The 12,907-nt window shown below is 44.9% G+C and overlaps 1 protein-coding gene across 1 annotated transcript in view; it reads right to left on the bottom strand.

Moving 5' to 3' along the window:
- Nucleotides 1–12,907, bottom strand: part of LOC124042182 (collagen alpha-1(XI) chain-like) — a 202,892-nt gene that overhangs the window by 15,836 nt on the left and 174,149 nt on the right. Inside the window, exons 45-50 of the mRNA XM_046360585.1 lie at nt 10,658–10,711; nt 10,356–10,409; nt 9,337–9,444; nt 4,774–4,881; nt 2,346–2,399; nt 2,162–2,215 (exon numbers count right to left, since the gene is read on the bottom strand). Of these exons, the coding sequence (XP_046216541.1) occupies nt 2,162–2,215; nt 2,346–2,399; nt 4,774–4,881; nt 9,337–9,444; nt 10,356–10,409; nt 10,658–10,711 (432 nt within the window). The remainder of the gene's footprint in view (nt 1–2,161; nt 2,216–2,345; nt 2,400–4,773; nt 4,882–9,336; nt 9,445–10,355; nt 10,410–10,657; nt 10,712–12,907) is intronic.

The following is a 12,907-nucleotide window of genomic DNA, read 5'->3' as shown; positions in this document are numbered from 1 at the left end:
ATCATCATCCTCAACAACATCATCATCATCCTCAACAACATCATCATCATCCTCAACAACATCATCATCATCATCCTCAACAACATCATCATCATCCTCAACATCATCATCATCATCATCCTCAACAACATCATCATCATCCTCAACAACATCATCATCATCATCCTCAACAATAACAACATCATCATCATCCTCAACAACATCATCATCCTCAACAACATCATCATCCTCAACAACATCATCATCATCATCCTCAACAATAACAACATCATCATCATCCTCAACATCATCATCATCATCATCAACAATAACAACATCATCATCATCCTCAACATCATCATCATCATCATCAACAACATCATCATCCTCAACAACAACAACATCATCCTCAACATCATCATCATCATCATCCTCAACAACATCATCATCATCCTCAACATCATCATCATCATCATCCTCAACAACATCATCATCATCCTCAACAACATCATCATCATCATCCTCAACAATAACAACATCATCATCATCCTCAACAACAACATCATCATCCTCAACATCATCATCATCATCATCCTCAACATCATCATCATCATCATCCTCAACAACATCATCATCATCCTCAACAACATCATCATCATCCTCAACATCATCATCATCATCCTCAACAATAACAACATCATCATCCTCAACAACATCATCATCATCATCCTCAACAACATCATCATCATCATCAACAACATCATCATCATCCTCAACATCATCATCATCATCTCAACAAAAAGAAATAAGCTATTTGCCACACAAGCCTGCCTTCATTCACTTTGAACTGGAAGGTGTGTTTACAGGCAGTAGCAACAGCACGACATTAAATCATTAGAAAGCATTTAACAAAGGCCACTTGAATGGATTTCTACAAATATGTAAATACCACGGGAGTCCTCTTACATTTGGGGAACTTTTTGGATTCGAACCAAGGACTGTAGTGATGCCTGCTTACACTGAGATTCAGTGCCTTAGACCGCTGGACCACAAGGGAGCCTAACACTAGCTAGCTAGCTGCTTGAAGGGTGTTGTCATTGGACGAGTAGGTGAGTGGCTAACATTTTACCCCCAACAACAAGATCAACAACTAATGCTAGCCAAAACAAGATGAGCTCAAATCTAACGAGGGAACAGTACAGTAATTAAACCCTCTCAAACTTGTCAAAACTGCACTGATAAACAATGGGGAATAGTACTGTAACCTGCTCGCCTTTCCCTCAGCTAACCGCCGATTTTACACCTGATGGAGAACTACCTGCCCGCCCGTTTGATCGATGCCAAATACATTTGATTGACGACTGAGAGATATACTCACTGTGGTTAACAGTCGTTCAAGTTCAGCATAGCTAGCTAGCAAAGTGATTCACATTCCTCTCTATCCAACCAAATGACACCTGCATCTCTAGCTGTAGCCACAGAAAAACGATATGGGTGGGAAAAAAGTCAGTCACTCGCCCACTCGTCCATTGACAACGTCCTCCCAGCAGCTAGCTAGCTAGCGTTAGGTTCCGTGTTTTTAACTTGGTAAATAAATAGCTACATATATAGATGGGCCTGGCTCGCAGTCGGTGTTCTAATTCATCTCAAAGGTGTTCGATGGGGTTGAGGTCAGGGCTCTGTGCAGGCCAGTCAAGTTCTTCCACACTGATCTCAACAAACCATATCTGTATGGACCTTGCATTGTGCACAGAGGCGTTGTCATTCTGAAACAGGAAAGGGCCTTCCCCAAACTGTTGCCACAAAGATGGAAGCACAGAATCGTCTTGAATGTCATTGTATTCTGTAGCGTAAAGATTGTCCCTTCACTGGAACTAAGACATTTGACAAACTGACTTGTAAAGGTGGCATCACAGAACTCTTCAGTGAGGCCATTCTACTGCCATTGTTTGTCTAAGATCGCATGGCTGTGCGCTCAATTTTATACACCCGTCAGCAATGGGTGTGGCTGAAATAGCCGAATCCACACCTTTAAAGAGGTGTCCACATAATGTTGTATATATCTTTATATATTTGTGTACAAGACTACTCCCTACTTATTTTTTCTCTCCTCACTAACAACAACGTCACATCATCCTATAGCCTCAAGGGTCTTTTCCTGGTGAAATAAATCACCACTTACTGGCTGACCACCGTCTCCGTCATCTCCCTTGTCTCCAGCCAAGCCATCCAATCCCTGAGGAGATACAACACAAAGACAAGTCACTTTCATGGTTGATGTAACAGCGAGATCTCATCGCTTTTAGTAGCATCGATCAGAATCTACTGTTACACTTCAATTCATTACATCTAACTGTAGTACTTACACCAACTCCAGGCTCTCCAGGGGGACCAGGGTCTCCAGGGAAGCCAACGGGACCCTATAGAGAGAGAGGGAGAGAGGGAGAGAGGGAGAGAGGGAGAGAGACATAGAGAGAGAGAGAGAGAGAGAGAGAGACAGAGAGAGAGAGAGAGAGAGAGAGAGAGAGAGAGAGAGAGAGAGAGAGAGAGAGAGAGAGAGAGAGAGAGAGAGAGAGAGAGAGAGAGAGAGGAGAGAGAGAGAGAGGAGAGGAGAGAGAGAGAGAGAGAGAGAGAGAGAGAGAGAGAGAGAGAGAGGGGGGGGTAGGGAGAGGGATAGGGAAATGGGGAGAGAGGGAGAGAGAGAGAGAGAGGGAGAGGGAGAGAAAGAGAGAGAGAGAGGGGGGTAGGGAGAGGGATAGGGGAAGGGGGAGAGAGGGAGAGAGAAAGAGAGAGAGAGGGAGAGAAAGAGAGAGGGGGGATATGGAGAGGGATAGGGGAAGGGGGAGAGATAGAGAGAGAGGAGAGAGAGAGAGGGATAGGGGAAGGGGGAGAGAGAGAGAGGGAAAGGAGGAGAGAGAGAGAGGGAAAGGAGGAGAGAGAGAGAGAGAGAGAGAGAGAGAGAGAGAGAGAGAGAGAGAGAGAGAGAGAGAGAGAGAGAGAGAGAGAGAGAGGGGGATAGGGAGAGGGATAGGGAAGGGGGAGAGAGAGAGAGAGAGAGGGGGGATAGGGAGAGAGGGAGAAGGGGAGAGAGAGAGAGAAAGAGAGAGAGAGAGAGAGAGAGAGAGAGAGAGAGAGAGAGAGAGAGAGAGAGAGAGAGAGGGGGATAGGGAGAGGGATAGGGGAAGGAGAGAGAGAGAGAGAGAGAGAGAGAGAGAGAGAGAGAGAGAGGGGGGATAGGGAGAGGGATAGGGGAAGGGGGAGAGAGAGAGGGAGAGAGAGAGAGGGGGGATAGGGAGAGGGAGAGGGGAAGGGGGAGAGAGAGAGAGAGGGGGGGGGATAGGGAGTGGGATAGGGGAAGGGGGAGAGAGAGAGAGAGGAGAGAGAGAGAGAGAGAGAGAGAGAGAGGAGTAGGGAGAGGGATAGGGGAAGGGGGGGTGAGGGAGAGGGAAAGGGGGAAAGAGAGAGAGGGAAAGGGGGAAAGAGAGAGAGGGAAAGGGGAGAGAGAGGAGAGGGAGAGAAAGAGACAGAGGGAGAGAGGGGGGGGGGTAAGAGAGAGAGTGAGGACAGGATATTCTGCTAGCCGGCTCTCCAGGCACCGTCACACGAACCTGAAGACACAGACTGGACAAACTCCTGTTTCTAAAAATTGAATTCAAAGGCACTGTAGCCTGAACCTAATACGGCATTTTACTGTTTTAATGATGTATTTAATTCTAAGTCACAGCCTATTTGCACAATTTATAGACTATAATGATTTAATAAAATTAAATATTATTTAAATGTTGAGTGCTTTTTGTCCCAACCAGCCTGTTCTCTCACACTCCCAAATGTATTTCTTTGTAGGCTATAGCCTTGAAATAATAGAAATAATATAGCATAAATAATTCATTTTCTTTCCTTTTTAGGCTCCCTGTCTGGCTCCTGAACCTTTTAGTCTTTTTAAATGGTGATTTTAAAATGACATGTCGACTATTTGAAAATGGTCCAGGAAATCACAAACAATAGATGAGTGTCGGTTTAAATGGTGATTTTAAAATTATTTTCAACGGAGTGAATTTTGGAGCAGCATTTATTTCTCCCTATGTTTTTCTATTATTATAAGAAATATTTTGGGAGCAGTTGTTTTAGTGGAGCGCAGGAACGGTCCATGAGCGTTGGGTAGGATTTCCGACCCCTCAACACCTCACATACTCACGCTGGAAACAGACACTGGGATCAGAATCATAACAGAATCATAATATTTACAGTATCGGTTATAGATCCACAAAACAGAAGAAAAAAACACTATTGTTTTATGTTATTGTAAACATTGTGTATGTTTATGCTGTCAAAGTACCTGTCACTAACGAGACAATCACTTGTGCCAGGTGTGATATCCCTCCTGAATAGCTCGGGGAATGTTCCCATTGACTCCGGAATATTCCCATTGACTCAGGAATGTTCCCATTGACTCCGGAATATTCCCATAGACTCCGGAATGTTCCCATTGACTCCGGAATGTTCCCATTGACTCCGGAATGTTCCCATTGACTCCGGAATGTTCCCATTGACTACGGAATGTTCCCATTGACTACGGAATGTTCCCATTGACTCCGTAAGGCCAGCAGGCTAGTCTTCTTTTTATTTATTTATTTTTATGGTACGTAACTGTTATGAAAGTTGTATTGTCAATCTTGTTTTGTATTTAAACGGCACTTTAAATGTGTACATGACACTGCAACAACATTTCCTCATGGGGACAATAAGGTCAGTAGGTAAGTAGGTACTTTGAATATAGGGCCTGATGTGACTTACGGGGTTGCCTTTGGGGCCGTCGTCTCCTCCAGGTCCACGGGCTCCTGCAGGTCCGGCAGCTCCAGGTGGTCCTGACTCTCCCTTCTCCCCTGTCTCTCCTCTGGGGCCCTGGAAAGAAATATCAGCATGGTTATCACATTGATATCAGAACTATCTCTCCCTTCTCCCCTGTCTCTCCTATGGCCCTGGAGAGAGATATCAGCATGGTTATCACATTGATATCAGAACTATCTCTCCCTTCTCCTCAGTCTCTCCTCTTGGGCCCTGGAGAGAGAGAAATGTCACAACTGTTATCACACTGAGGATCAGTGGGTGTCACACCGATAAAGTTTGATCTGTCCCCTGTCTGTTCCCTCCATACCTGTCACTATCTATCCCTGTCTGTTCCCTCCATATCTGTCACTATCTGTCCCTGTCTGTTCCCTCCATACCTGTCCCTGTCTGTAGCCTCCATACCTGTCCCTGTCTGTTCCCTCCATACTTGTCCCTGACTGTTCCCTCCATACCTGTCCCTGTCTGTTCCCTCCATACCTGTCCCTGTCTGTAGCCTCCATACCTGTCCCTGTCTGTTCCCTCCATACCTGTCCCTGTCTGTTCCCTCCATATCTGTCCCTGTCTGTTCCCTCCATACCTGTCCCTGTCTGGTCCCTCCATACCTGTCCCTGTCTGTAGCCCTGTCCCTGTTCCTCCATACCTGTCCCTGTCTGTTCCCTCCATACCTGTCACTATCTGTTCCCTTCATATCTGTCACTATCTGTCACTATCTGTTCCCTCCATACCTGTCACTGACTGTTCCCTCCATACCTGTCCCTGTCTGTTCCCTCCATATCTGTCCCTGTCTGTTCCCTCCATACCTGTCCCTGTCTGGTCCCTCCATACCTGTCCCTGTCTGTAGCCTCCATACCTGTCCCTGTCTGTAGCCTCCATACCTGTCCCTGTCTGTTCCCTCCATACCTGTCACTATCTGTTCCCTTCATTCCCTCCACTATCTGTCCCCATACCTGTCTGTTTCCCTCCATACCTGTCCCTGTCTGTTCCCTCCATACCTGTCCCTGTCTGTTCCCTCCATACCTGTCCCTGTCTGTTCCCTCCATACCTGTCCCTATCTGTTCCCTCCATACCTGTCACCTATCTGTCACCTCCATCCTGTCACTATCTGTTCCTCCATACCTGTCCCTGTCTGTTCCCTCCATACCTGTCACTATCTGTTCCCTCCATACCTGTCCCTGTCTGTTCCCTCCATACCTGTCCCTGTCTGTTCCCTCCATACCTGTCACTATCTGTCCCTGTCTGTTCCCTCCATACCTGTCCCTATCTGTTCCCTCCATACCTGTCACTATCTGTTCCCTCCATACCTGTCACTATCTGTCTGTCTGTTCCCTCCATACCTGTCCCTGTCTGTTCCCTCCATACCTGTCACTATCTGTCCCTGTCTGTTCCCTCCATACCTGTCACTATCTGTTCCTATCTGTTCCCTCCATACCTGTCACTATCTGTCACTATCTGTTCCCTCCATACCTGTCCCTGTCTGTTCCCTCCATACCTGTCACTATCTGTTCCCTCCATACCTGTCCCTATCTGTTCCCTCCATACCTGTCCCTGTCTGTTCCCTCCATACCTGTCCCTATCTGTTCCCTCCATACCTGTCACTATCTGTCCCTATCTGTTCCCTCCATACCTGTCACTATCTGTCACTATCTGTTCCCTCCATACCTGTCACTATCTGTTCCCTCCATACCTGTCACTATCTGTTCCTATCTGTTCCCTCCATACCTGTCACTATCTGTCCCTGTCTGTTCCCTCCATACCTGTCACTATCTATCCCTGTCTGTTCCCTCCATACCTGTCACTATCTGTCAATATCTGTTCCCTCCATACCTGTCACTATCTGTTCCCTCCATACCTGTCACTATCTGTCACTATCTGTTCCCTCCATACCTGTCACTATCTGTTCCCTCCATACCTGTCACTATCTATCCCTGTCTGTTCCCTCCATACCTGTCACTATCTATCCCTGTCTGTTCCCTCCATACCTGTCACTATCTGTCAATATCTGTTCCCTCCATACCTGTCACTATCTGTTCCTGTTGTTCCCTCCATACCTGTCCCTGTCTGTTCCCTCCATACCTGTCCCTGTCTGTTCCCTCCATACCTGTCCCTGTCTGTTCCCTCCATACCTGTCCCTGTCTGTTCCCTCCATACCTGTCCCTGTCTGTTCCCTCCATACCTGTCACTATCTGTCCCTATCTGTTCCCTCCATACCTGTCACTATCCGTTTCATTCTGACACTGTAAACAGATCGAGGAGCAGACAGCCATGTCGATATGCTGTGACGGACGCTGAGTAGAGGAGGAGAAAGGGGTCTACGTCCCCTACGGCCCTGGTCAAAATGAATGGGAACAAGGGTGTCATTTGGGTGACAAGCCAGAGAGTCCTATCAGGGACTGGTGTTCTGTACTGATTAAACCTGACAAGACGACACAACCACAAACCACAGCATAACCAACAATCAATGATCAACGCTCTGATATGAATTTAATGCGGCTGGGGTTGGATGGAAGCATTACTGTAATTTATGATGTTGATCCTAATTTCTTCTCTTTCTGAGAGTGGAAGGGATAATCAATGATCATAACCAAATGCTCTTCTGGGCAAAGATCAATTCGAAAATATGGATTGATAAAGCAGCCGGCCCAAGTATTTCCTATGGAGGAAACCCTGGTATAGTAAGGGACCAGCCAGACTAGAAGAGTTGACTACAGTAAGGACCAGCCAGACTAGAAGAGTTGACTACAGTAAGGACCAGCCAGACTAGAAGAGTTGACTACAGTAAGGACCAGCCAGACTAGAAGAGTTGACTACAGTAAGGACCAGCCAGACTAGAAGAGTTGACTACAGTAAGGACCAGCCAGACTAGAAGAGTTGACTACAGTAAGGACCATCCAGACTAGAAGAGTTGACTACAGTAAGGGACCAGCCAGACTAGAAGAGTTGACTACAGTAAGGACCAGCCAGACTAGAAGAGTTGACTACAGTAAGGACCAGCCAGACGAGAAGAGTTGACTACAGTAAGGGACCAGCCAGACTAGAAGAGTTGACTACAGTAAGGACCAGCCAGACTAGAAGAGTTGACTACAGTAAGGACCAGCCAGACTAGAAGAGTTGACTACAGTAAGGACCAGCCAGACGAGAAGAGTTGACTACAGTAAGGGACCAGCCAGACTAGAAGAGTTGACTACAGTAAGGACCAGCCAGACTAGAAGAGTTGACTACAGTAAGGACCAGCCAGACTAGAAGAGTTGACTACAGTAAGGACCAGCCAGACTAGAAGAGTTGACTACAGTAAGGACCAGCCAGACTAGAAGAGTTGACTACAGTAAGGACCAGCCAGACTAGAAGAGTTGACTACAGTAAGGACCAGCCAGACTAGAAGAGTTGACTACAGTAAGGGACCAGCCAGACTAGAAGAGTTGACTACAGTAAGGACCAGCCAGACTAGAAGAGTTGACTACAGTAAGGACCAGCCAGACTAGAAGAGTTGACTACAGTAAGGACCAGCCAGACTAGAAGAGTTGACTACAGTAAGGACCAGCCAGACTAGAAGAGTTGACTACAGTAAGGACCAGCCAGACTAGAAGAGTTGACTACAGTAAGGGACCAGCCAGACTAGAAGAGTTGACTACAGTAAGGACCAGCCAGACTAGAAGAGTTGACTACAGTAAGGACCAGCCAGACTAGAAGAGTTGACTACAGTAAGGACCAGCCAGACTAGAAGAGTTGACTACAGTAAGGACCAAGCTGTGGTGTTATGTAGCCTTGTGAAAACAGCTAATAGGATTCACTGTACATCTGCCTGACGACTCAAACTGAATTAACCAATCAATCTACAGACTTCAGTCTGAGACTGACATCATCAAAGTCAGTTTGTGGTGATGTCAGAATGAAGGGGATGTCGTACAAAACAAAGTCATCAGCGGTTGGATCGTCTCTAACCAATCAGAGTATAAAAGACAACGATGCATTTTTCAAAACGTCGCTTTACACACGTGTGCTCTGGCTCTGGTCCAAACCCGTCGGTTTCAGGGACCAATCAGAACGGCTAGAATGTGTTTGCGTTCTAGACAATCGTTGGGGAGACACTCATCGCAGAGAAGAAACTAACGTCCGTCGCTTGGCCAGAGTAAGGAGTTTGGGTAGCCAGGAAAACTGTACATAGCCTGGTCCCAGATCAGTTATACCTTAACTTCCCACTGTTGTTGTGATGAATAGTTCAGAGCCGAGACTGTCTAAAGCATGACTGTGATAAAATTTAATGTGTGAAGAGAATGCCCCGTCTTTCCCCTAAGCTGTGACTCATCAGAAGGGAACGCAGTAAGAGGAAGGATTCTCTACTGTGACTGTCGCAAATAAAAGAAACAATGCTCAATTACAGCTGCAATTAAGAAATATGAACAACCTCGATTTGTAACCTAATTTTGTACCCCTGTTTTATCCGTTCTAATGATCATTTATTGAAAGAAAAACATGTAGATGTTTTGTATTTGAATCAAACGGGATACTTACTCCACCACCGGGCTCTCCAGATGGTCCCGGGTTGCCAGCTTCACCGCTCTCTCCCTTTTCTCCATTACCTCCCATAGAACCCACTCCACCAGGAGGGCCTTGGGCACCCTGTGGATAGGATACAAATCAACCAATCAACTAACCATCCAACCAATCAATCAATCAAACAACCAATCAATCAACTAACCATCCAACCAATCAATCAATCAATCAATCAACCAATCAATCAACTAACCATCCAATCAATCAACCAACCAATCAATCAACCAACCAACCATCCAACCAATCATCCAACCAACCAGTCAACCATCCAACCAACCAACCAACCAACCAACCAACCATCCAACCAATCAACCAACCAATCAATCATCCAGTCAACCATTCAATCAACCATCCAACCAACCAACCAACCAACCAACCAATCAACCATCCAATCAACCAACCAACCAACCATCCAACCAACCAATCAATCAACCATCCAATCAACCAACCAATCAATCAACCAACCAATCAACCAACCAATCAATCAACCATCCAATCAACCAACCAATCAATCAACCATCCAATCAACCAACCAATCAATCAACCAACCAACCAACCAACCAACCATCCAACCAATCAACCAACCAATCAATCATCCAGTCAACCATCCAATCAACCAACCAACCAACCAACCAATCAACCATCCAATCAATCAACCAACCAACCAATTAAACCACCAACCAACCAACCAATCAACCAACCAACCAACCAACCAACCAACCAACCATCCAACCAACCAATCAACCAACCAATCAATCATAAAAAAATGTCAGGTAATCATATGGGGTATGGAGCCGCATGTAATGCTATTCATAATAATAATATATACTCTAGTGTAATGTTAAACTATTCATTATAATAATAATATATACTCTAGTGTAATGACATGGTAACTATTCATTATAATAATAATATATACTCTAGTGTAATGTTAAACTATTCATTATAATAATAATATTGAATATTCAGACACTTACGTCAGCTCCACTAGAACCCTGGGGACCTCTGGGACCTGGAGGACCAGGTGGACCCTGTCAACGTAAACAATCAACAACAACACCATGTCAACGTAAACAATCAACAACAACACCATGTCAACGTAAACAATCAACAACAACACCATGTCAACGTAAACAATCAACAACAACACCAGGTCAATGCAAACAATCAACAATAAAACCATGTCAACATAAGCAACAAATAAATAAACATTAAGACCGTGACATCACAACAGACTTGGCATTTGTACTCTGGTGTGATTCCAAAATGGCCGCCTTACCATCGGGCCGACGTCCCCGTTCTCTCCCTTCTCTCCTGATGTACCAGGCAGCCCCTGGGGGAAAAAAAGGAGAGACCCTCTTTATTAATACTCAACAACAAGGACGTGGCTCACATTGAATAATGTATCAATTTATTTACCTTTATTTAACTAGGCAAGTCAGTTAAGAACAAATTCTTATTTTCAATGACGGCCTAGGAACAGTGGGTTAACTGCCTGTTCAGGGGCAGAACGACAGATTTGTACCTTGTCAGCTCGGGTGTGTGTGTGTGTGTTGAATTAATATTGAACACATGAACAAACCCGAAACTCTTGCAGAATAAAGACATAATTATTCAGCAGGAACACCTAGGTAATTATGGTCTACGGGAGGCCTGGCTGCAATCACACCATCTAAAATAACAAGTTGTGATGTGATTTGTCAACATCCACAGGAAACAGAAACTAAAGCTAGCTGAAGACAATCAGTTGTTTTCTTGTGTTGTAAAGAGAGGCAAAGAGAGTGAGAGAGAGAGATAGTGAGAGTGACAGAGAGAGACAGAGAGAGAGAGAGACAGAGAGAGGTAGAAAGAGAGCGAGAAACAGAGACAGAGAGAGAGCGAGAGAGACAGAGAGAGATAGAAAGAGAGCGAGAAACAGAGACTGAGAGCGAGCAAGAGAGAGAGAGAGAGAGCAACAAAGACAGAGAGATACAGAGAGAGAGAGAGAGAGAGAGAGAGAGAGAGAGAGAGAGAGAGAGAGATACACAGAAAGAGAGAGAGAGAGAGAGAGAGAGAGAGAGAGAGAGAGAGAGAGAGAGCAACAGAGACAGAGAGACACAGAAAGAGAGAGAGAGAGAGAGCGAGAGAGAGAGAGAGAGAGAGAGAGAGAGAGAGAGAGAGAGAGAGAGAGAGAGAGAGAGAGAGAGAGAGAGAGAGAGAGAGAGAGAGAGTGAGAGAGAGAGAGAGAGAGAGAGAGAGAGAGAGAGAGATACACAGAAAGAGAGAGAGAGAGAGAGAGAGAGAGAGAGAGAGAGAGAGAGAGAGAGAGAGAGAGAGAGAGAGAGAGAGAGCAACAGAGACAGAGAGATACACAGAAAGAGAGAGAGAGAGAGAGAGAGAGAGAGAGAGAGAGAGAGAGAGAGAGAGAGAGAGAGAGAGAGAGAGAGAGTGAGAGAGAGAGAGAGTGAGAGAGAGAGTGAGAGAGAGAGAGAGAGAGAGAGAGAGAGAGAGAGAGAGAGAGTGAGAGAGAGAGAGAGAGAGAGAGCAACAGAGACAGAGACAGAGAGAGAGAGACAGTGGGAGAGAGGGTGTACTGTAATTGATATTTGGGGGTAATAATACAGTTGTAATAGGTTAGTTTCAGCCATTGTGACACTATATGAGAAAATATATGGTCATTTAGTTGGTCATTGGAGAGAGAGCTAATTTATTTACCTCTGCCCTTATAAACACAGTGTAGACTGAAACCTCTGCCCTTATAAACACAGTGAAGACTGAAACCTCTGCCCTTATAAACACAGTGGAGACTGAAACCTCTGCCCTTATAAACACAGTGGAGACTGAAACCTCTGCCCTTATAAACACAGTGGAGACTGAAACCTCTGCCCTTATAAACACAGTGGAGACTGAAACCTCTGCCCTTATAAACACAGTGGAGACTGAAACCTCTGCCCTTATAAACACAGTGTAGACTGAAACCTCTGCCCTTATAAACACAGTGAAGACTGAAACCTCTGTCCTTATAAACACAGTGAAGACTGAAACCTCTGTCACTTGAATACTATTATTACCAATGCCTTAAGAATTAAATAAAAACAAGGCCAAGCTGGTGAATAGAGTGTGCTAATATTGTTGTGCTAATGTTGTTGTTATGATAATGTTGTTACTACGATCATGTTTTTGTGATAATGTTGATGTGATAATGTTGTTATTACGATAACGGCGTTGTGATACTGTTGTTCTTATGATAATGTTGTGATAATGTTGTTATTACGATAACGGCGTTGTGATACTGTTGTTCTTACGATAATGTTGTGATAATGTCGTTATTATGATAAGGGTGCTGTGATAATGTTTTTTTGTTACGATTGCGTTGCGTGGTAATATTACGAACAAATTGTTGAATGATAACGATACGATAATGCTGTTTCAATAATGACGTGATGCCAATGGTGTTGTGATAATGATGTGATAATGTCGAGATAGTGTTATTCTGACAATGTTGTTATGATAATGATGTATGGCTAATGTGGCTATGATGCTAATGTTT

Source organism: Oncorhynchus gorbuscha, linkage group LG08 (genome assembly GCF_021184085.1).
Source record: "Oncorhynchus gorbuscha isolate QuinsamMale2020 ecotype Even-year linkage group LG08, OgorEven_v1.0, whole genome shotgun sequence".
In the NCBI taxonomy this organism is placed as follows: Eukaryota; Metazoa; Chordata; class Actinopteri; order Salmoniformes; family Salmonidae; genus Oncorhynchus; species Oncorhynchus gorbuscha.
This window is presented reverse-complemented; position numbering and strand designations above follow the sequence as displayed.